The sequence below is a fragment of the Octopus sinensis genome, linkage group LG2 (assembly GCF_006345805.1).
Source record: "Octopus sinensis linkage group LG2, ASM634580v1, whole genome shotgun sequence".
In the NCBI taxonomy this organism is placed as follows: Eukaryota; Metazoa; Mollusca; class Cephalopoda; order Octopoda; family Octopodidae; genus Octopus; species Octopus sinensis.
In genome coordinates, this window is record NC_042998.1 from 45,559,668 (window position 1) to 45,586,082 (window position 26,415).

The 26,415-nt window shown below is 39.6% G+C and overlaps 1 protein-coding gene across 1 annotated transcript in view; it reads right to left on the reverse strand.

Annotated features, from left to right (window-relative positions):
* LOC115229904 (transmembrane anterior posterior transformation protein 1 homolog) overlaps positions 1–8,136 on the reverse strand; it is a 92,301-nt gene extending 84,165 nt beyond the window's left edge. Inside the window, exon 1 of the mRNA XM_029800165.2 lies at positions 7,782–8,136. Coding sequence (XP_029656025.1) covers positions 7,782–7,977 — 196 coding nt within the window. The 5' untranslated portion in view covers positions 7,978–8,136. The remainder of the gene's footprint in view (positions 1–7,781) is intronic.
* Between the last annotated feature and the right edge of the window lie 18,279 nt (positions 8,137–26,415).

A 26,415-nucleotide genomic window follows, 5' to 3' on the forward strand; every position in this document is an offset into this window, starting at 1 on the left:
GAGGGAACCTTCCTACAGTCATACATCCAGCTAAAAATAGCAGCTAGATCTTCTTCATCCTACATGAGTAAATATATATACATTTTTTGCCACTTTCAGTCACAACTGTCCATGAGTTATTATTGTTGCATATTTTAGGTTTTGTTTTTGTTGGAGTGTGACAGCCTTTGTTGCAGAGGTCACATCTATGTGCGGTTATTGCTGTACTGACACTTCTATGCTCCTTTATGCATACCCACTTTTCTGCAGCAGCAACCATCAGCAGCTCTTTTTCTCCTGTCTTGAGGTACCAGTTCAGGATATTCTATCCCACTTGGCCGTCTGAAAGGCCCTCCAAAGATCCTATATTGATATCACAGGTTTTTGTGTACCTTATGCAGACATACTTGTAGCACACCTGTGGGGATGGCTAATGAATCTCTACTCAGATGCCAGTTTTTCATGGGAGACATTCTTTGCAATGTAGCTAAAATTCGTGCATAGGCAACCAGTAAAGTCCTTGTTGCCCAAGTAGAGTATACATACTAAGTCCAACATGGAACAGGAGCACTTCATTGGTCTTCACATGTGCAAATACACATATACAGACGCAGACATAGATGCGTGGTCAAGAAGTTTGCCTCCCAACCACAAGATTTCAAGTTCAGTCCCACTGTGTGTCACCTTGAGTAAATGTCTTCAACTATAGTACCAGGCTCACCAAAGCCCTGTGAGTAGATGTGGTAAATGGAAACTGAAACTGTTGTATATATATATATATATATATATATATATATATATATATGTATGCATGTATATGTATGTGTATGTCAGTGTCTCTTTGTCTTGAACATCAGGTGATAGTTGTAAACAAATCACCCTATCATACAAATGATGTTCGTTTCTAGTCTTCTGTGAAAAATGTGTCTGGCCATGAAGAAACACTACCTTGCTGGAAACAGAAAGGACACCACCTGTAGAAAATCTGCCTCAACAAATTTCGTCTGATCTATGCAAGCCTGAGAAAATGGACTTTAATACAATGATGATGATGATAATGAAATACTCAATGACACATACACACATTTAAATAAATATACATGTGTTTATATTTATGTACACATAAATATTCATCATTTTTCTTTTCCTAGAATTATATTTTAGCAAAGGTGGTGTTATAGTGATGATTAATCCAAGATCAACTGCAACACAGTTGAGGGAACTTTTTGTTTTCTTTTTTTTTTGTTATTTTCCTGTTGTGCAAGTTACTTGGTGACCTTACTAGTACCAGTGCTATGAAAAAAACACACACAGTACACATTATAATGTGGTTGGTGCTAAGAAGGGCATTCAACAATAGAAACCATGCCAAGGCTGACATTGGAAACCGATGCAGTTCTGTGGCCTGTGAGATCCAATCTAACCAACCTACCCATACCAGCATGAAAAATGGACATTAAATGATGATGATGAATTTACTTTCTGAGTGAGAGCAGTAATCAAACCATAAAGTAACACTAGACTCACTCTGATGCTAGTTTATCACTGGATTACTATCACAGATACTGTGTTGTGTCTCAATCTAAAATTTTTCATTTTTATTGAACTGCTTTATTTAGCTGTAAATAGGTACCAAGATGAAGTACATTTAACAAATGTAAGCAACAGAGGCATAATATCAATGATGGACTACTATGTTAGCTTGCAATGCTGAGCTTATTATATTCACCTATAGGACTGCAAAGGACGACAGAAAATCACTCTAAGGTAACTTGCCAGGGAAAATCAATTACAACTTAGTTATTTTTTGCAAGTTCGTTTTTATGCTTCTTTCTTGCATTTTGCTTTGTAATATTATTAGATGACATAAGGCAGCAAAGCTAACAGAACCGTTAGCACACCAGCAAAATGTTTAGTGGCATTTCATCCAGCTTTATGTTCTGAATTCAAATTCCACCGAAGCCGACTTCGCCTTTCATCTCTTCAGGGCCAATAAAATAAGTACCAGTTAAACACAGGGTAGGTGGGGGTCAATGTAATCAAAAGCTTTCAATTCTATACAATTTGCAGCAGGAAATAACTGCTCCCTGAAATACATCAGTTGGTGCTCAGGCTGTGCATATGGAAATGAAAATTGTGGGAGAAAACTTATGTTCTGTATGGTATCAAAACTTCTAACTCATACAGTAACAACAGAAGTATAACTGACTCGTACATACCTGTCTTTGTGTTTGGTATCATGTTTATAGCACAGACGATGAATGCCTACCAAAGGTTAATCTAGTGTTATTTATAATCACCATCTAGTAAAAGCTGACAGTAAGGCCTAAGAAATTAAGCAGTTGAGAATATCAACAGATATCATCATCATCATCATCACCATTTAATGTGTTTTCCATACAGCCATGGATTGGACAGTTTGACAGATGCTATGAGCCAGAGAATTGCACTAAACTCTGTCTTTGGCATGGTTTCTGGCTGGATGTCCTTCCTAACATCAACCACTTTACAGAGTGTACTGGGTGCTTTTTACATGACGTCAGCAACAGTGAAATTAACAAGTAACTTGCAAGGCAAAACCACTCAACTGAAAAGGGAGTAATATTGAGGGAGATGACTTTGTACCACACACACACACATGTGCGTGTGTTTGTGTGTCACAAAATCAAACAGTACCAGTAAGCTTGTATCATTGTACTGCTGTTTTGTAATAACTTTCTGGTTGACCATCTTGTTATCAAGCTTGCATTGACAGGGAGACCCCCTAAGTGGACAAGTACAATAACATTTCTGTCTGGAATCCCTGAGTCTCAAGATCACTATTCTGCAGGAATCATTGGCAAATAGTACCAAAAGACTTTTTAAATCAGCAATCACCATATTATATATATGTCCTTTGTCTGTCCCCTTGATTTTCCTGATCTAAAACAGAACAGACATCATGTACTCAGTGCAATGTAGGCTCTTTAGTCTCTGCTACAAGTAGAATTGATTGTTTAGACTTCAAGTTGTAATAGAACCTGCTCATATCATCAGTGTTAACAGCCTTTTATTGCTCACTAGCCTACTTCATTTATAAAGATATTTCTGTGTTGAAATCTTTGTAGCCTCGAGATGCTAAATTTTAATGGGAAATCCCCCCTGTGTATGTTGAACACAATCTGGAACTTGTAAAGTCATAGCAGTTGAGTCAATTCTGATGGCTGTATGCACTGAAGCTCAGCAGTCTTAAGAACATGTAAACAATTCATCTCCTATGTATATTTAGCATCATCTTTGATATGGATCTGTGACAGCTGTTTCTTGTACTTACAAAGTTCACTGTAAGCTTGATGCATATTATATACTAGCTTCTATGGAATGATGACATATTGGAGTTCTGTCTTTTGTACAGAGCCTCAGAGTTAATCTGTTCACAAGCCTATTGTGTATACAGGTATGGTAACACCGACTTCAAACTACAATATTATCAAGCATAAGCCACTCTTTGTGTTTCAGGTGTTTCCAAAACTTTTTAATTCTTTTCTTAATGATATAATCAGAAGAAAAGCAGTGTGTAAAACCCTTTCACAGAGGTTCTGGCAGTGGGAGGCAAAGAAGCCAGGACTCAGTGGTTGCAATGTAACTCAAGACTAATTTATCCTCAGACCAGTACTCTAGCCCAAAAACTTGCAACAGAATACATTCTATTAAAGGCATCTAAGAGCCAGGTGGTGGCCTTAACCCAGATAACAGATTAGATTTCTCCCTAACAAGACCTAGTATTGATAGTGATAAGGTTGGGCTCACTGCAGAAACAGAAAACAGAAACAACCTTAATGTTCTTACACTTCCAGCCATGCCTGCATTCTAGATTAGTAATTACATCCAATCCTGAAGTTGAAGTTAGCAGTAAAATTTTATCCATTACTACATCTCATTTTTTAGAGAATTAAAGACATTTTGTAAACATAGTAAACATGGCCTAATCTTTTCTGCATATAGTTCTGGAATTGGTAACCAAACTTTCTAAAAGAATTTAAAACATTGCCTGAATCCAACAGTCGACTTATTCCAGGAGGAGTGATGTGATTATAGGTTGCATTTCCCCGCTTATTTTTACTTCTTAAACTCCACATTATTTCTTACATAGGTACAAGATCCCTAAATATTCAAGTGGTACTTGACGGTAACAACCCCAAAAGGGAGAAAGGCGAAGTTGACTATGGTACAAATTATTAAAAAGTATTATTACGTACAATATGTGGAGAAAAAGGTAAGTATAATGTAAAACAAAGAAACTGGAACGGTGACAGCTACATCGTGAAAAATAAATTTTAAAACTCATAGCCATAATACATTGGGAAAATCTTGTATAAACATACATAACACGTATGCATTTTTATACACACGTAGATTGAAAGTAGTTTAGTAGGAGATTCAAATATACCGTAATACTGGCACACGTATAGACAGATTTAGCAAAAATATATACAATTAAAAACTTTTTCAGCCTTTCTTAAGAGATGGAAAACTTAAGAGCTAAGTAAAATTGTTTAGTATGCAGCCTTATGTTATTTCAGTGTTGAATAACATAAGATGTAGGTGAACAAAATCTACCACGCTTGTAATATTAACTAAAACGCCTAAAAAATCCCAGTTGATTACGCAAAGAATATATTTGATTACTCCACATCAGAATTAAATAACACCTAAAAACTAAATGTAATTCTAATGCATTCAATTGCTCGTAACAATTTGTTTCATTTTTTTTTTTTAAAGAAAAAGATGTTTAAAAAATTTAACTGTATTTCTAGACTCAGGCGAATTGTCCACCCATTTTCGACACCCTTGATCACTTTACCTATATCACCTTGTCCTTGGAAGAAAAAAAAACACGGCACAACAAGCATTTTCTAGTCTTTGAGATAAGTAAGGATGACTAAACCTCACATGAAGTCAAACTCATTAGCCATTAAGTGATTCTACCCCACTCGAATTAGGTCTACAAAATATCGATTGGCTAAATTGGTTAAATACTCCACTACTTGATGGTGAATACTCCCTCTCAGGAAGTAAACAAAAAAGAAAAAAATTATTATTGTGTACTTAGCTTTAATTAGCTTTCGGGTTTTAAATCGAACTTAGATTTATTTTTGCTAATTTGATCATTTACATTAGAATAAGATTGTTCAATCGGTTTCTAATTAGTATCAAATAGATTTCATTTTCCGTATGTATCACTAACGGGACTAATCATGACACGTGTATGTATGTATGTATGTGTGTGTGTGTGTGTGTGACTAATTATTATTTTGTTATAAAGACAAAACGCTGCAAGTTATAAGAAATATAGTTCGCTGGTTAGTACCTTATATTTCAGCACTTATGACTTGTATTGTTTTGGCTTAATAATAATAATAATAATAGTTTATTGACACCGGGGCGAGGATGCGGGGGACAATGCAAAACAGACATGAAGTGTGTGTGGGGTTACATATAATGAAATGATAAAAAAAAAAAAGAGAATATATACAGTATACAATGAAAAGGAAGGGAAATATACATAGTATAAAGAAGTTTTAAAAAAGTATATTGTAATAGTATAATAGTGCCGATCTCTAATTGTAGAGGGAACTTTTGGGAGAGGTAGACCCAGGAAGACGTGGGACGAACTAATGAGAAAGGATCTTCAGGCGTTGGACCTCACAGAGGAAATTGACAAGGGACCGAGATACCTGGCGGTTTGCTGTGCTTGAGAAGACACATCAAGCTGAGTAAATACAGGAATGACCTCTACGTCCCTTTCAGTCGAGAGGTCCTTCCCTTGAGGGCTCGCGGGTGCTAGTGTCACATAAAAAGAGAACGTGCCGGTGCCATGTGAAAAAAAGCACCCAGTACACCATGTGAAGTGGTTGGCGTTAAGAAGGGCATCTAGCCGTTGAAACCATGCTAAAATAGACAATATGAAGCTGGGGAGCTTCCAGTTGGCCAATTCCTGTCAAACCGTCCAACCCATGCCAGCATGGAAAGTGGGTGTTAAATTATGATGATAACAATTATATATATATAGCGAAGGAGAAAGACAGAGACGAGGCAAATATTTTCTTATATTAATACTCCGGAAGGGGCAACATAAATAAATAAATAAATAAAAGGGTAAAAGAACATGACCCAGTTCATTTTGGGAGGTGTGAAGTGAATAACAGGACCTGCTCCAAATGGAATCTGATCGTTTTATTTATTTATTTATGAGATTCGGATCTTCAAATCGAATATCTATAATTAACAATCGCCAATTTTTTCTTCTTTTTTTTTTTTGTTGATGGTTAGAAGTGAATAGTCACCGATATAAACAGATTATGGAAAGTCAAAAACAAAGATATATAAAAAGAAAACAAAAAACAAAGGCATCGAAGGGTGCATAGGTGAATGAACAATATTGCTATTTTTTCCGTAGCAAATAAATAAATTAAATTGAAAAAAAACCTAGTCCACAGATTTATCTAGAGGTGTTCTTTACCCTATGTCCATAAAAATAAATATGTATTTTGATCGATGTGTGTATTTATAGCGTCTACGTTTCCCCTCTTAATTCATATACACGAATTATATATGTATGCATATGTATACATACATATGTGTGTATATACATATATATACTACGTACATCAGTAATTATAACAAATAGAAACATATATATAATAAAATTGTCATTTAATCCGTAAATGATGTAGTATAGATAAAAAATGAAATTCCCAAGTACACTTGTACTATAATCATGTGTGTTTGTATGTATTTGTATTATATGTGTCTATTATATATACATCAGTGTATTATATATATATATATGCGCGATTTTTTAAAAATTTTATCGGCATGTATTGAGTTCTATTTCTCCTGTTTGTCCTACCAAACACATTATACACACACACACACACACATATACACATACAATCATATATATATATATATATATACACACACATTGGTATGATATTCTGTAGATGTGTCTACGAGTTATTTATTGTCTGTGTGTGCATGCACATTTGTCTAGAAGCTACGTACACAAATGTTGACGTAACGGCCCAATATACGGATTGCAACTCAGTTACTAAATCTATCGTACACTAAATGGAAAAGTCTTTCTTGCATTACCCTTACTTACTACTATACTGCATATTTTAAAAAAAGAACCAATACGGATATGACAGATTGACATATATAACAATATAAAATCATTCGAGATTGACGGAATCGACAGTTTACCATAAATCGAATAAGTATCATCTATAATTGATTTTTCCATTCGTAAATGAACGATGATTATTTCGAATGTTTTGTTTTCGTAGATCTCTAAAAAACGAGTTCGCACACATGCAAGTTATATATATATATATATATATATATATATATATATATATCTGTATATGTATCTGTGCATTAACTAAAAAAATTATTATTTTATTTTATAAAAATTTAACTGGTAGTATTTTAACATCAGTGAGTAAAGACATATCGTTCACAAACGGGGGTTGCTCAATATTTTATTTTAATAAAGGCCATCTCACTACAACTGTCAAGCCTTATTTTATGGTTTTTACCCCCACCGATTAAAATAATAAAAATCTAAAAAGATATTAATAACTCAAAGGAGCTAGAGAAATGAATATACTAGTTAATTACAACAGAAAGATAATTATACAAACATATATATTCACACACATTATAAATATATATATAGAGAGAGATTGCAATGTATTTATTGTCTGGCTATATAATAAACTAAATCACTTGGGTTAATAATTACTCAGTAAACTAACCTGATCTGGGGAACATTTTCGCACCATGATGCACTGACGAATAAACAGTCTCAACTTTATCACGTACGTCTGACGGACCAACGTTTGGACCGTTCAGATCGGTTGTCTGATGGCGATTTAGATTGCTGTTGTATCCTGATTCTGTGGGTGTTATATTTTCACTGTTGTTGATCTGAGAGGTTCCGTACGCGGCCATAGAACGAAATCCACCACTTCATCCACTCTAGCTGTCTATTTCAGTCATTCTCCCTGCCACTCGTTACTTTATCTAATTTACTAACTCTTACTATACCTCATTTACTCTCACTATACGTTTATACATTTCCCTCGTTCAGATTCTCTATCTCTTCCAGTTACTCCACCTCCTTTATTCTTTTATTCACTCAGCATTCCTTCTCTTTACTCTGTCTCTCTTCACTTTTCTATCAATCAGTCTCTTTCTCCCCCTTCTCTCTCTTCACTTTCATCTCTCTCTCTTTTTCTCCCTCTCTCTCTATCATTCTCGCTTCTCTTTCTCACTTTTCACCTGTATTAGCTGTTTTGACTACATCTCAGTAAATACTTATGTAACTTGTTATCAATTAACGAAGCTATGCTACTTAAGTTCGTCATCTCGATCTCTTTTCTTCTTTACTTTATCTGGTCACTGTCACTCTGCATCGAAGCTTCAAGACTGTCTTTAGATTTATACTAATCATATAATCACGTCTCCGGTACTATTGGAGGGAAAGCATGAATGTTAAACATTCTCATTTTCCTCACCCCTTAAAATATGCAATCTTATTAATTGTAATTTATTCTTGTGTTTTTAAATTTATTTGTATTCTCAGATGTTTTTATTTCATTTGTACAAGGGCTTCCTTGTAAAATCGGGCTATATTTCCATTTTCTCCACGTTCATAAAGATTTAGATGAGTTATTATTTTTTTTTAATTCTATTTTTCGTTTTGAATCTTTCTCATTTGATTTCTTTTTCCGATTGCAATCTCTCTCAAATACTGTATCTTATAAAACGAGGTCTTGGGCCTGATACTTTCAACTTTATTTACATGTAAATTTCATTTTGTCTCTCCTAATTTTCCTTTTCATTCTCTGTTGTCTTTCATTTAATATTACGTTGGTGCTTTATTTCACATTGTTTTGTTTCATAAATGCCCATCCTACCTACATCAAACATATCTTTCTTGCTTTAAGAGAGACGACAGGAAGCAGATTTGAGACTCAGTGGACATTTAATTTATCCGCCACAAGATAGTGACGTCACATTCTCACTAATAATTTGCCAAAATAACGATTTCAGAATTACATCTGATATCTCTGCCACCTCTTAAAAACTGTCCGAAGTACACTGTAGATCTGTATGTTTTTTCATGCTATTAACTAATTAATTCCATTATAATGAGGGATAAGTAATAATTGGAATTTTAATATCATTATACAATCATTTAAATTCAAAAGAAAAAGTAAAATCGTTTATGAACTTAACTTTATATTTAATATAAACGATATTAAACAGAAATGTAGATTTATTGATTTATTTGTAATCGATTGATGGTTATTATAAACCAGATATTCAAACTATTTCTATGTTTAATTACATTCTGACTTCACAAAACTCTTTTGTAAAACTCTTTAAGAGGGTTTTTTTTTTGTATGACAAACAATAAGTGTCTTCTGGTGTCATTTGTGAAATAACAAATATCAAAGTGACAAAATAGTCTTGTGAACTAGAAAATATTTTAGATAAATTAAAATTTGAACTTCGTAATTTATGTTTCCCCTGCATTTGGAGTTAAAAGGGATGATAGTCTAATGAGGGATTCCGCTGAGCACGAAAGATCATGCAATTAGCATTATCCATCACCATGTTTAACTTCATTAACTGACCCTTGGATGCCTTTAGCAGAGCCCGTTTTGTAGCAAAGTCTCCCAACTGAGTATAACACCAACTTCCTAAAAGACTGAAAAATGTCGAGCTTGCTTCCTATCCTGGCTACGCCAATAAAAAGACCCCAAGGTTAAGTAATGAAAAGACGTTACAAGTGTGGTCATCTTTTCACTCATATTGTATCTATATTGATACATTGTATTATATAGATGGTAGTAAAGATATTCTCTTTAAAATGGGACGTATATGTAAGTGCAGCGGCCAGTTTTCTGACAAAAACTTTGAATCTCAGTAGCAGGCAGTTTGGCAAAACAGACTGTAGCAAGGAGTTTCGCTGAAGACAATCAGATTCATTTATCGACTTCATCTCGCCTGTGTTGCTGGACAAATCAATAAATTATTTTCAACATTCTAAAATCTTAACTGAAACAATATTCTGCCATTAAAAAAATATATATACAGATGCAGAGATGAAAAAAGATCGATCAATTGTGCGACAAGTTGGAAGTGGGTCATATTTTGGAGAACGAGGTATGTGAAGAGTTAGCGTGAAAGTTCAGGATCATGAAGTTCATATTCTTGTACAACGCGGCTAGGTACCAATGTCAGATATGCACAAGACTCGTGTTGCTGGCTGAAAGAAGAAATCTGCTGCAAATATAGGCCTTTTGTGTGATTGGAGGTAACGTACATCAGTAAGAGTCCAGTCGGAGTTACGTGCCGGGTTGACGATCAGAAAAACCATTTTGATCTTCAGGAATTATAAAATTATCCAGCGAGACTCTCAATACAATTCCGTTTTTCAGAAAAAAGACATGGGAAAACAAACTGAAAGTCTGCAAACTGAGTGTAAATTAAACTAAAAAACACCCAATACGAAATTGCACTTCTTTTTACTAAACTATCGTAGCAGATGCAATCAAAAGCAATATTATTTTTAACGACACTATATCTAAGTTATGTCTTCATGATTATTGACTTAAACATAATCGATTTGAGGAAGCTTTCTGCCGTTTGACCGGAAAATATCATATTTTGAGAATAGATAGATCAACTGTTGTGAGCAAGAAAGTGCAGGGCGGGATTGCCCAATTAGTTACTATTAAATATAAGATAACAATTATTCAGTCAGAAACTACTCCTGGAGTCCATTAGATGCATATTTCTATTATTTTCCAAATTCTAATGATAAATTCTCATGTTTTCTCTTTAAACGAATCAGTTTTCAGAAACGTTAGATTTTATACTTCGTGAAATATTGGAATGATATGAATCAAGAAGAATGAGTACAAGATTTTATCATCATTATAGGTTTTATTCAGCACATTAATGAGCCAACTCATATTAATCATAACACTCGATTTAATTTTCACAAACAGTTAAGTTGGGAATGTTTCGTTTTATGATCCAGAAAGTGAAACGACTGAAGTCAGCAAAGATTAATTACCGGAAATTCGACAATTAAACAAAAGCGAAGCAGTTTTCTTTGAAATGGAATAAAAGTTATACAATCCTAATATAATAAAAAGATGATTGCAAATCCGATTTTTGTGAGGTGCTTTGGTTTATTTTATATGTTTTATAATAATAAACAAAAATATAAGAATTAGAATACCACCGAAGGCATTTAATTATTTATTACCCAGCAATACATAGGTTCTAGAAGGTAATGCATTGGTTCGTTACAGTAAGGAATTATGAATTAATCTCAACGATGTAAGGGAGTTTACTGCAGTTTCAGCGCTCGTGCCGTGCCACAGAATTCCTTTCAGTCAGTTCATCGATGCTAATGATATCTATTTCTTTACTGCCCACAAGGGGCTACACACAGAAGGGACAGACAAACGGATTAAGTCGATTATATCGACCTCAGTGCGTAACTGGTACTTATTTAATCGACCCCGAAAGGATGAAAGACAAAGTCGATCTCGGCGGAATTTGAACTCAGACCGTAACGGCGGACGAAATATGGCTACGCATTTCGCCCGGCGTGCTAACGTTTCTGCCAGCTCGCCGCCTTACCGATGTTGATATCATCCACAATTCTCACGAGTAGTTGTATAAAAGAACCAGTCTTTTCTTCTACACATAAACAATTTCGAAAATAGATTTTCAGTTTCAAAATTAAGAAGAAAAAAAAGCAGCGTTTTCCAATCTAATTGCCGAGTTTGGTCAAGTACTCCTAAACATTATTTTACTTTCATTTTAAGCAGATTTTATGTATGATAATTATAAGTAATGTAACACTGATGTATCTTATCATTTTTGACTTTCATGAAAATATTAAATGAGGAATTTTTTTTATCACAGCAGCTGATCGCACACGACAAGGTTTAACGGAACCTATTGAAGCAAACCAGCACGCTCGCAGCATCACCACGAGTGATGGTGTGGCTAAGGCGTTGGGAATGCCAAGCGCCCTTATGGGCCATCACCTGACACCTCGTTGAGGCGAGCTGCCAACGTCAAGAACTTCGCGGTTAGTGGCCCGGTCGCTCCGAACGTCTCAAATGCCACAGGTTGGAAGATAGAGTTAACTGTCAGGTCCCGAAACTTCAGGGTTTTCTTCCGTTCGACTAAAGAAGCAGTGACCCTCCCATTAATTGCATCATCCAGGATGTGGAAGGGAGCAACGGAATCGCAGACTGTGGCGTCCCAAATGAGGTACCTGCCTCTAACCCAGGGACAGAGGGTAAGATCATCTGGTCTCTTTCCATCACTTCTATATAATCTCGATGATTCCAGAACTGAGGGGATATTAATCCGAGCCAGAGCCGCTCAATGATTAGGTTTAGCTCGGTGTGACGAGCGAAGCAACAAGCATTTAGGCGACGAGACAGACCGTGAAGACCTGTGGGGTCGCTGGACCTACCACAGTAGAATCTCAGTCCCCTAAAGACGTCAGCTCCCACTTTGAGTGCAATGGAGATGCGGAATTCATCTGGACTGAGTAGACCTCTAATGTTGGCCACAGACAGGGCATCAATCCAGTCCCCTGGGAATTTTGCATTAGCTGAAAGTAGGTGACATCTTGAAAATTAATCAGATTGGTCAATGAGATAGTTGAAAGTGGCACCTGAACTCAGATTATACCATACTCTCTGTTTTCGTCTATCCTCCACTGTAACCGGAACTGACAAACCTAGCTGTCTCCAAGGTGATAGAGCTTTATCCATCTCTCAGTTGGAATTAGTCCACGTTGGAGAGGAGAGCATGTTGCCTACCAAAGGGGAACAAGTGTGGATGGAGGGAAGAAAACAGGGAAGAGATAAAGACGAGCACTTGTGCAGACCTAGACCCCCAAACTATTTGAGCAAAGAAGCTTGGTCACGGGGGTCTGGGAAGAGTTTGACATTGACCAAGCATTCGAGTTTCCTGAAGATTAGATCTTCAAAGTATTGGAGGGACGACAGGAATCTGTAAGAGGGACTAATTCCTAAGTATAAAAAACCTTGGTGGGGTTCAATTCAAGGTTTTTTAAAAGTTGTTCGAGGTTAACCAATTTGGACCTAAAGATGGACTCGAAAGCTAGGTTAGTAATTGGGGAGCACCATGCTGATGAAGGAGGAATCGCGATTGAGGAGAGGGAGTCAGCAGATAGTTTAGTAGTCGCTCATCGAAGTTGGGTGGTTGAGGAAACAGCTCGCATTTGGTCGGCTAAGACCTTCATGAGGTCAGGCACGCTTTTGCTGTGAGCCGTCGCAGAGTACAACCAACTGCTATAGGGCGGAGGTCACTGTTGGGCTTGGTGAGACCAAATAGTTTGGCCCCAAAGAACAGGAGACGAATGTAAGCAAGGACACTCTCGGACAAGAACAAGTTTATAAACTGTGTTAGGTTCTCCAAGAGTTCGAGCCCAGCATCACCAGCTGACAGGGAGATACTATCCTTGAGATGCTAAAACCGTAAGCCATCGATCCCAGCGCCGGAACCAGCTGGAAAAGAGTCAATTGCTCTTCTGACATTGTCAGGAGTGAAGATGGGTTGTAGAAATCTTGGTGGATCGGACCAGTGTAGTGATCATCTAGAGGGGGCCGAATGATGTTTCTCCTTCAGGTACACTGGACAAGGGAGGACAGAGAGGAAAGGAGGTGAACAGCCCCTTTAGAGTTAAATTCGCTGAATTTAGCATTAACAGCCTTCTTTAAGTTAGGTGGTCGACCATTGTTCGAGGTTGAGCTGATGATCGACCTGAGATGAACAGTGGTTAGGGTAGATTCGAACAGCTCGAACTGCCATTTTAGGGAAGAAGTGAAGGATTCACTATTCCCATTTTTTACGTGGAGGGAGACCAAAGGGAACAGGAACAGTTTTTGCCAATCCGTGTTGTTGTTGGATAGGCAGACATTCTTCAGCAGTTTCGAGAGAACACGGGCGAAACAAATTCGAGTACCCTTAGAGATCCGACTGACGAGCTTCGGTTTGGACAAACCCTGGAGGGCGGCGGCAAACTCTTTAACAGGGATCTGGACTTCAGCGCAAGGTTGTCCTACTAAGGATGTCAGAGCTGAAGTGACATCGGTTGCATGTCCAGATAAAAAAACTTTCGGCTTGAACCTTAATAATGCCGACGCAGCTCCTGTGGTAACTTCGACTACACAACTGACATTTGATGGTCTTCAAATAACGACTTGTACGGGTGCAGAGAATACAGCTTAAAGGTGAGCTAGCATTTCTACGAATTTATACAAAAATTTTAAATGCTTATAAATTAGTTCGCGTTAACTGGCCTTAATCTTTTTGTTCTTGCATTTGTGTAGGAAACGAGAGGAACTTTTTAATAATATTCTTTCTGATTTTATAATTAACAATGTTCCACTCTTTCTTTCTTTTTTTTTTCTTAAACTATTTCAAATTTCAAATAATCAAGAGACTGCAAAAATTTCATTCAATACATTTATATTTTTAAAATCTCTGGAAAACAATTTGAAATTATTTTTACATGCTAAGAATTGCAAGAAATTTAAGAAGGCAGTACATTTATAGTTCTGAAAATGAAATAAAACATTGGGCTTTTCTGAAATTTGTAAATTTTAGAAAACCTATTGTTTGCCTTAATTGACGAGAATCATATTCTTAATTTTAATAAACAGCAATCAAAATAACAGAATCTACGTAAACTTTTATTTCTTTAAGCCATCCATTTCTGGTGGGCCTTTATGCCTGACACATATAAAGGTTATTTAACTTCTCTTTCGTATCGCAAAAACCCCTCTGTCTTCATTATTCAATTTACTTTTATATCAAAATATTTCAAGCAAACTATAACGCTCTTCTTTGATAAGACTATTTCATTTAATATGTTTCTTCAGCTTTCACTGAAAACATGCAATAAAAAATTAATTTCCATCATTAGAACTCAACTACTCTGTGATCATATAAAAGCTTTCCTCTAAATCAGTGCTTCACAAAGTGGGAGGTACCACCCCACGACCTCTGGAGGCGGTGGAAAGTTTTATATAGGTTGTAGGGACCAAAGGGGGGTACTACTAGTCGATCCTTACTTTGTGTTTTATTTACTTTGCTAGGTAGTAGTTGTAGGATCGACTAGTCACGACTAGCTAGCGCGGATGCGCTCACCGGGACCACTCTTCTTAAGTAGTACCCCAAAGGGGGCTGTTTATAAGGGTACGATTGATGCATCTGTGTATGTGTGGTGTGTGTGTGTGTGTGTGTGTGTGTGTATGTACATATTAAAGTTTATTTGTCTTGTTTAAATATTAGCAAAAAAGAAATAAATGTAATATGATGAACTGCTTCGTAGTCACAGTTGCAACACATCAAATACAAATCGGAATATAAAGTTAAATTTCAACTGGTATCTCTAGCAAAGACGTGTTTGGATTTTACAGGAGTCATGAGAAAAGGGTTGGGTCAATAACTAAAGTCAGGCGGTGATGCGTTAAATATTCGCTTATATTAGGTCGGTGCTGTGGCAAGTAGTCGCCTGCAGCAAGATTGTACTCGGAATTAAATTACTCAATCCTTATATTACGTATATGTATATTAAAAGAAAAGCGGCAAGCTGGCGTTATCGTTAGCACATTGGACAAAATGTTTAGCGGCTATTAACCGGCCCTTTACGTTCTGAGTTCAAATCCCACCGAGGTCAACTTTGTTATCCCTTCGGGGTGGATAAAATAAAGTCCCAGTGAAGCACTGGAGTCGATGTAAAAGTCCTCTCTTCTCAAAGTTGCTGGCTTCGAACCCTGCAACGAACTAGTGTCCCATTCAAAGCGAGTGTTATGATCTCGATCTCGCCAGAGAAACCGGGTAACCGACCTCAAGAAATAATAAAAATAATAATAGGAACATTGGCAGAATACCAATAGTGGATGTTGAAAGAAATTTGAGAAGTATCACCTTTTGGTGTCGATGGGTTCCTACACAAACAATTTACCTTCTGATATAAAAAATGAAATAAATATATATATAGGTGTAGGAGTGGCTGTGTGGTAAGTAGCTTGCTTACTAACAACATGGTTTCGGGTTCAGTTCCACTGCGTGGCACCTTGGGCAAGTGTCTTCTACTATAGCCTCGGGCCGACCAAAGCCTTGTGAGTGGATTTGGTAGATGTAAACTGGAAGAAGCCCGTTGTATATATATATATATGTGTGTGTGTGAGTGTATATGTTTGTGTGTCTGTTTGTCCCCCCCCCCCAGCATTGCTTGACAACCGATGCTAGTGTGTTTAGTGTGGTGTGTGCAAGATAGTTGATATATAAAGGCACCTATCTTCTCTTCGCTCCGATAGAGACCCTCCAGTGGTAACGGATCCTTCGTTACAGCCCCGACCCGACCCGAACGCTAAAGATAGCAGCTGCTTCACGCAACCTTAACAACGTCTTCACACGTCTTAACACCTCGACGACCCACGTTGGAAAGGCCGAAATCCCCGCTGCCTGCGCACGCCTCACTGCTGACCCTTCCGGTTGCCCCAGCTTCCGGTCAATGCACCCAGCTGCTGACGTCATCCCACACGCCACCCTGATCTTAAAGATCACAATCTCTCCGCTCCATGTCATAGTCCACCATGCAACCGGGAGGGCGTCTTGCGCGTCGGGATCTTCTCAAGCTTGGCACCTCGTTCTCCCCCTCTCCAGAATCGTCGTCCGTCGAAGCGACAATCCTGCGAAGGTCCAAGACGTGTCGCGGCATTCCATCCACGGATACGTTGTTTCTGGAATTGACCGCCGTCACCGTTCCTCTGCTCCATTGAGACGTACAGCGCGCCTTTGGTGGCTTAACCCAGACTTCCTCCCCTATTTTCACGCGAACGGGTCCCTTTTCTTCCTCGTGACCCTCCGGCGCTTTGCTCGGGTGCCTCCATTCATATTTGAACACAGCTCTCTGTGGCACAGATTCCTCAGCTTGTCCGGATCGGGGAGACAAGTTGTACCAAAAAACTGCTTCAAGCGGCGAAATGTGCCCTCTTTCCGCTATGGCCTTGACTGTCCGATGGTGCCTCTCCACGATCCCGTTACCGCTCGGCCTATACGCTGCTCTGAACAAGCGACGCACATTCCACCGATCAAGCATAACCCTCAATGCTTCCGAACGAAACACCGCCCCGTTGTCCATCAGTAGTTCTTCCACGGGACCTCTCTCTAAAAATATCCCGTTCAGGATCTGCGCGATCTCGTCAGCAATGCCCGTTCTTAACTCCCTCCAAATGGCCAGCCGGCCTGGCCCGCAGTCGATCATGGAGAGGTACATTCCCTGACGGTAGTGCGTCACATCCACAGCTAGCCTTTTCCAGTTCTGCTCCACCGAAAGGCTTCCCTGTTCATGCCCACACGGAGCAGGGTCGATGGACTGACACCTGTCACAGCTCCCGACCACCTTCCGGATGCTTCTCCTAGTGACGTCAGCATCAATTTTCTTCGCCAGATACAGGGTCCTGTCCACACCCAGGTGATGCATAGCGTGCAGTCTCTTCAGTTCGGAGTCATCCAACCGACACGCCGCAGCTATCCCTTTCCGGGCCTCCTCCGGTTCTTCCAACCACGCTCGTTTCACCCTGGTCAGTGCGTCCGCCCTGTTTTTCTCCGAAGGCACGAAAACCACATTCAGCTTCAGTCCGAACTCGGCGATCAATTCACCTAGAACTCCTAGACGGCGCTTCACTAACATCTCTGCGGCACCTTTCGTCCGCACTCTCCTTTCACCGGTGATCACCGATCCTACCCAGCCAAGCACAGTGGCCGAATCCGTCCGGATCTCAATTGTGCGCAGCCCCCATTTCAGGGCCAAGTTCATCCCTTTCAGCACCGCATCTAATTCGGCGACATTGATGTGGTTGAAATCATCTGCTTTCCGAAGCCAGGCCACGTCCACCGCAGCACCTTCGATTGCCAACACAACCCCTATCGCTATACTGCTAGCATCACACCAGACGGTCCCGCATTCCGTGTTGGGCACGTACCAGTTCCCCCTGACCGGGTTTTCCGCTCTCGTCCTCTCTAGGATTTCCTGCATCATCGCCACCGTCCCTTCCCCCACCTTGTCGCCCCAACTCCCCCTTTCTGCTCGTCTCTTGGTGTAACTACACGCCGTGCGCAGCCATCCGGCGATCGGGTAGTGACCGACCAACTTCCCACACACCGAGAACAGCTCCCTCCTGCTGACGCTGGAACTCAGCTCTGGGATTTCATTCCCTCTCCGGAACACCAATTCACCCGATCTATCTCTTCGCAGCTTCAGCCCCAGCGCGGTTCTCCCTTCCATCGACTCCGGTGGCTTCGCAATCAGTCCGAACTTCGCCAGATGTCTAACTACCTCGTTGGCTGGCACTACAGTTTCGTCCACCAAAATGTCGTCAATGTAGGAGCTGGTGGCCTTTCTAATCTTGCCGTCTTTCCCTAGGACGGACTTAAGCACTGCCGCCATGATCTTCGGAGCGGAATTCAGCCCGAAATCAGCCTGGTTAAACAGTACGCCCGGCCTTTGTACCGCACCAGCTGATATCGCCACAGTTTGTCGCTCACATGGAGCTGCAAGTATGCCGATTTCAAGTCGACAATCGTTGCTGCCTCGGTCGACTGTCTCCACGCACGTAACGTCTCGCCACAAACGTCTATCGCCTCACCTCCCGTGTGACACGATATATGCTGGTTTAGCTCCCTGAAGTCCAACACCGGTCTGACTTTTCCCTTTGTAGGTTGCACCACCGCCATCAGGGGTAGCACTCCGCCCGTTACCTCCTCCTTCCAAGGGACAAGGACCCCTTCCTCGATCCACCTCTCCACCTCGTCTTCAAACTCAACCCTAGCGTGGCCTTTCAGGGTATGCTGGTAACAGCTCACCCTGTTTTCCAGCGTCGGGGGCTCGTCCTTCCATCGCCACTCTATCGTCCACCGCCTGAAAGTCTTTGTCCTCGATGGTGTAAGCGGCGCAGTCCCTCGCGGGGCTCTGCTCTCTCTGGCGATCCTGGCTCGCAGTGCACGACGCCCCCACGCTTCCGAACGTGACCTCAATTCCCACAACACCAACGCCACCAAGGCAGTTGATGGCGTCCATCCCCATCACCACATCAACACCATCTATCACGCGTTCAGCCACAATTACCTGCAGCCTTAGCGTCGCGCCGCGCACCACTATCTCTACCTTGCTGCTGCCTCTGCAACGGATTTCGCTGCCGTCGACCGCCCGGACGCTACTTGCCCCGTTCCATTCCTTCGTCACCCTTGAAGTCACAAGGGTGGTCGTACAGCCCGTATCCACGAGGGCCTTGAATGTCTTCCCCTCGGCCTCCACGTCAATTAATGGCAGCGTCTCCAATAGCGCCTCTACTCGTTTGCGGGGAAAGTTCGAGAGGCAGCAACTTCCCCGCAGTCGTTTCCCTGGCCGCAATCACGGGCGATGTGCCTTGTCTGCCTGCATCGATAGCAAACGGGTCCCGGTTGCGTACAGTCCCGCTCCATGTGCGACCCCTGGCATCTAAAACACCGACCTGTGAACGGCCGCTTCTGTACGTATTTCTCCGGTCGTTGTCCGTCTTTACGCACCTCCGTCACCGCCATCGCTATCGCCTTCCGCTCCGATAGAGACCCTTCAGTGGTAACGGATCCTTCGTCACAGCCCCGACCCGAACGCTAAAGATAGCAGCTGCTTCACCCAACCTTAGCAACGTCTTCACATGTCTTAACACCTCGACGACCCACGTTGGAAAGGCCGAAATCCCCGCTGCCTGCGCACGCCTCACTGCTGACCCTTCCGGTTGCCCCAGCTTCCGGTCAACGCACCCAGCTGCTGACGTCATCCCACATTTAGATCCCCGTAACTTAGCGGTTCGGCAAAAGAGACCCGATAGAATAAATACTAGGCTTACAAAGAATAAACTCTGGGGTCGATTTGTTCGACTATAAAGGCGGTATTCCAGCATGGCCGCAGTCAAATGACTGAAACAAGTAACAGAATAAAAGAGTATATATCGATGGCTTCTTACACAAACAATGTAAAAAATAAAAATAATATATATCGATTAATTTATTGAATGCGTATAGAATGAAATATTTCATTGAATAATTTATACAAACGAAAAACAAAAAAAAGGAGAAAGATAAAGAAGAAAAAAGATATCAATGCAGCACCAAGTGCTTTATTTGGTCCCACACCCGAACCTACTGAAACAAGCCAACACGCTCGTGGCATTACCACGGGTGATGGCGAGGCTAAGGTGTTGGAAAAGCCAAGCACCCTCGGTAAGGCGAGCCGCCAACAATGGCAAGAACTTCGTCTTTAGCAGCCCAGCTCCTCAAAACGCCACAGACTAGACTGGAAGAGATAGTTCATCGCCAGGTCCCGATACTTCAGGGTTTTGTTCTGTTCGGCTACGGAAGCAGTGACTCTCTCATTAACCGTCTGGGCAAAGCAGCCTGGTTGCGGGACTCTGGAAAGAGTCTGACAATGACCAAGCAAGCATTCAAGTTTCCTGAAAATTAGGTCGTCAAAACATTGGAGAGACAACGAGAATCTACGAGGGACTAACTATGAGAAAATAGAACTTCGGAATCGGCATTCCTGGAATCTTTAATTGGAGAAACCATTATTTTAAATCAGTGGAGCGCTGTGTGATCAGGTCTCAGTTGAGCAGCGACGAAAATTCTGACGCCACAGTAAGTAAATGGGAAAATGAATTTAACAGATTTCATATGTTTTTAAATGACTAAACTGGTTTTTTTTAAAATGAATTTATCAACACTAGCGGGATCCGTGAATATAAACCTATTGGGTTATTTCTGAAAACTTTATCAAAAAAAAAAAGAAAAAAAAGAAAGAAAAGAAAAACTGAAAGCGTAGACTGTGTTGTGTCTATATGGAACGATAATGACTCATTTGCTACTCACTGAAAAGTGAAAGAAATTGGAATACGATGATTACTTAATGCACCTTATATATACACTTTATATACTTTATGCGCAATTTTATAGGCTTAATACACAGCACTCATAAAATAGATATTCACTCTTATTTTCCCATTTTCCCCTTAAACAAAATAATATATATATATATATATATCGCCGTACATATGATAAACCTTTAGTTAAATTCCATATATCTGCCACGTAAATAAGCGTGAATATTTCATGGAATTGCACTTATGCACATGCATTAAGTGATAAGTGATATAAAAAAAAACTTAGTTCAATTTTTAAAAATACACTTTTTACTATCCAGTCACCACCACCACCTCTCCCTTCTGCCTTCCTTTAACCTTACCATCAGAACATCACCCCTCTGCTCAGATTATATTTTTAACTCTCCTCCCACTACCTTCAACTAACTTTTTTAACCACGTAATAAATATTATGTTCCTTCTATCTCACGTCAAGGACGCTTCTTTCTCCCTCTTCACCTTGTTCTCTTTTCTTTCTCCTCTCTTTCCCTTCAACTAATCACGTGAAAGCGTTACAATTACATTACTGACTTTAAGAAAGACTGGTTTCTCTATATCTGACCAAGTTCCTTGAGGATCTCGATATGATATTACTTACATGCGTGTTCCGCCGAGGTCGACTTTGCCGTTCATCCTTTCGGGGTCGATAAAATAAGTACCAGTTACGCACTGGAGTCGATGTAATCTACTTACCCTCTTTCCCGAGCTTGCTGCTAGCCTTGTGCCTAAATTTGAAACCGATATTATTTGCAACAGTAGTTTTGTTTCTTTCGAATTTCGAAATCGTCAGTGCCACATCTATCTATCTATCTGTATGTCTATCTGTCTGTCTGTCTGTCTATCTATCTATCTATATCTATCTATCTATCTATCTATCTATCTATCTATCTATCTATCTATCTATCTATCTATCTATCTGTCTGGCTGTCTGTCTGTCTGTCTGTCTGTCTGCCCGCCCGCCCGTCCTTCCGTCCGTCCGTCCGTCCGTCCGTCCGTCCGTCCGTCCGTCCATCCATCCATACATCCACCTATCTATCTATCTATCTATCTATCTATCTATCTATCTATCTATCTATCTATCTATCTATCTATCTATGAGAGTATATGTGGTTATGTATATGCCTTTAGTCCCTCGCCCCCGAAAGGCTCTGAAACGGTGCGTCCTCGAAAACAAACGAATTTGGTTTTGAAATCTGTGTTCCAAAGAGAAGGCTGTTCGTAAATAATAATCAAAAAAATATAAATTGCTACGAGAAATAACTCAATTTTTACACCGACAAATCTCTTACTCTTGCTAACCATCAAGCTCTCTCTTCTCTCTCTTTTACGCCTTTCCCTCTCTCTGTTACCATACTCTCTCTCTCTCTCTCTCTCTCTCTCTTCTCTCTGTATTATCTCTGGCGCATTGCTTTCGTTTTGTTTAAAACTTCGTTTTGTTATATTTACTTTCATTCTATGTTACACAGCTATCGCGCACAAAATGTTTAGCTTCCAAATCCAGTTTTTTTATTGGAACATATTTCTAAAGTCACAAAATCGGATTCAGCGAAAAAAAAGGAAAAAAACCCAAAATTCTATATCAATATACCAAATTTGAAAGTTTTCACTTGCTTTTTAAAGTTTCAGTATCTGTGACAAGCAACAGAAAAGATCACTCTCTATTTGTCTATCTCTTTCATATTTCGCTTTTCTTATTGTAAGTTTCCCGCTCTCTCTATATATTTACCATACTCCCTCTCAATATTTCCCTATATGTACATCGCGCTGTGTGCGTACGTGTATGAGTGTGTTCGTGTGTGTAAAGAATTTCAGTAAGGCGACAAGGTGATTTAAAGAAGGTCTGTAAAAGCTAATTCATTTGACAGAATACTTTTCTGGGTATTACTTAAGAAGAGTGGTCCCTGTGCGCGCACTCGCATAGTCGCGCATCCGCACTAGCTAGTTGTGACTACAACGACTCCCTGGCAAACTAAATAAAACACAAAATAAATAATTTTCTAAACAAAGCAAATAAAATACAAAAGCACAAAGTTAGGATCGACTAGGTAGCGCGGATGCGCGACTACGCGAGTGCGCGCATCGGGACCACTCTTTTTAAGTAGTACCCTTTTCTGTCAGTAAATCTTTTTTCTTACACACACACGCACACACACACACACATCAATCGCTTGATGGGGAAGGGGTAAATCTTTAAATTACATTTTTTTTTGTTGTTGCTTAAAAAAAATTATTTTTTTAAAAATTACGTTTCATTTTCTGTTTAAAAATAAAGGAAGTGGAGATTGTAATGCTGATCGCCAATATCAAATGTCTTTTTTTTTTTACCCTCAAGGCTTCTCCCATCGTTTTTAAGTGCAGAGGCGAAAAAGAATCGAACAAAATCGGTCCAGAAGTGTTTCCAAATTTTTTTTCTCCATAAAAAGCTCATCGTCATTTGTAAGGGTATGGATAAAAAATTTTAAAAAATTCCCGCTAAGGTATTCTATTGCGAAATTTGCCCGGTGACGACGGGATACTCAGCTAGTGCGTGCGCGCGCGTGTGTATGTGTGTGTGTGTGTGTGTTTAAACAAGTAGAAGTATGTGTTTATAAACATGTAGAAGTGTGTGTATTTATATATATATAAACAAGTGCACCTGAGCACTGTATACAATAATTTCATTATTATTAAGTAGAAGGATACTCGTACAAACATACATATATGTGTGCATGTACATTTTTTCTTCAATTGTAAAAAAACGCATGGGCGTATGAGCACAGCCTGGATTTCGACTGAGGTTTTCAACAATGAAAAGTGATCTACTTAATACTGGATTTGCGGAAAACACTAAACACCGAGGTTAATGTTATTAATAATTAGATTCGCAGTTTGGGGTTTTTCCGAATTTATCGAAACCAGCACTGTTAGACACAGAAATGATCGAAAAGCAATTTTGACCCAATTCAATTAAATCAACTACCAGTCAGTTATGTTACTAAGCCGGTTATTTATGCATTGTTGCAAGCAAATTTCACTACATTTGAAACTGCACCCTCCTTGCACCACAATGAATCAACAGCAAGTGATCCTCAAACAATATAGTGAAAAAAGTATTTTAAGGTGCGGCAAAGAAGTAAAATATACAATTTAAGGCTTTAGGAAATCGATACTAATGGTTCGGTATCTTGAAAAACGAGTTATCCCTAATTTTGTTATATACAACAACTATGCTTAATAGAATAAAACAAGCAATAATTTTCCTATGTTCTTTTTTTTTTCTGAATTATAACTATATTTTACTAGCAGTATCGTTCAGCGTTGCTCGGGTTTGTTTCGACCCTTTAGAATTGGAATTTTTGAAAAGTAAAAATCTTGCATTATGTGGCTTGTGAACATTTTTCTGGTTGAAATACACCAAAAAATGGCGACACAGCAGTCAAAAAATCGTAAAAAATAGGGATTTTCATAGAAAAAAAATCACCTTTTTGATGTAAATAATTTTTGGCGTTAACATGATCCGATTTGAATTTTTTCTTCTACGGAAGGAAGAACAAGCCTTCTTCTATCATACTCTCAATTTTGGCCAACTTGCGCCGTAGGGTCTCGGAGGAGATAGTGTTAGTTGAAGGCTACCAAACCTGCCACACACAGACAACTTCAGCTTTATATATAGAGATTTGTTTGTCATTGAACTACGGCCATGTTGGGGCATCGCTTTGAAGGGTTTAGCCGAACAAATCGACCCTAGTACTTCTTTTTTTCTAAAGTTTGGTACTTATTCTCTTGATCTCTTTAAAAAGAGACCAAGGAATAAGTACCGAATCGATAAAATGCGTGGACGTAAACAAACCAACACCGGTGTGTCAAGTAGTGGTGGGGAGGACAAACACACATGACAGGTTTCTTTCAATTTCTGTCTACCACATCCACTCACAGGGCTTTGGTCAGCCCGGAGCTATAGTAGAAGTTACTTGTCCAAGGTACCACGCAGTGGGACTGCACCCGGAACTATGTAGTTGGTAAGAAAATTTCTTGCTACGCCTAAACATTTTATATGAAGTGCGCCAGTAAGTTTAAAATTTCTATGTACTAGTGACTTTTTTGTTCGATCTTCAGTATGCAACGAAGTCAAAAGTATTGAGAACCATTGCTCTAAACCGTCGTTCAACCTGCTATAATCTTCCTAAAAGCTAAAATCTTCATAAAAGTATGCCATTCCATCTTGAAAAGGGAAGGAAATATTGGATAAGAGGCATGGCGATAGAAGTGCCCCCCCCCCATCCGAATTTGATTCCTCATGACTTTCTGAGAATGGATTTTTTTTAATGAAACTTTCTACAAATATCTTCAAGGTGGTATAGATTACGACCATATCAAATATTTGTCGTAAAAAAACTTTTTCAGAGTTGGTTAGGTGGGGATGGAGTTTTGGATAATTCATATGCTTCGACTTTGTTTGATCTTAACTTTCAGAAAAATGGGTATTTATTTTAAAAAATTTCTACAAATACTTTTTCAGATGGCGTAGATTACTATTAGGTTGTTAAGAAAGTTCTTGCGGTTTTTAACCTTTAAATTCAGATGCACATATCTGGGCTCAAACAAAACTTAATTAATCGAAATAAACACCATCAGAATCAGCACACTTTTGCCAACGCGAAACAAGTTTATTTATACCAGTAGCGTAAACATCCTGTGTTCTGGTGGCGATAAAGACGTTGAAGGCGTATTTGACATCGTCTTGGTTTTTGAAGCATTTCTCACGCAGGAAGTTGTCGAGATGCTTGGAAAAGTGGTAGTCGGTAGGCGAGAGGTCTGGTGAGTATGGCAGATGAGGCAGAGTTTCGTAGCCCAATTTGTTCAACTTCTGCAGGGTCAGTTGTGCGACGTGCAGTCGAGCGTTGTCGTGGAGAAGAATTGGTGTTTTCCTATTGACCAATGCTGGCTGTTGTTGTCGGAGTTTCTTTTGCATTTCATCCATTTGCTGACAGTACTTCTCCGCCGTAATGGTTTCGCCTGGATCCAAAAAGCTGTGATGGATGAGACCGGCCACAGACCACCAAACAGTCACCATGACTTTCTTTTGGTGCAACTTTGGCTTCGGGAAGTGCCGAGGAGCTTCGCCAGCGTCCAACCACTGAGCTGAACGTTGCCGGTGGTCGTAAAGAATCCACTTTTCATCGCAAGTCACAATCCGGTCAAGAAACGGGGCGTTCTTGTTGCGTGAAAGAAGGGAAGACGACACTTCAAAACGGTTTTTTTTTTTGGTTATTGCTCAATTCATGCGGCACCCATTTCTCAAGTATTTTTGTTTTTCCAATCTCTTTCAAGTGGGTGGAAATTGTCATACACGTTACGTCTAATTCAG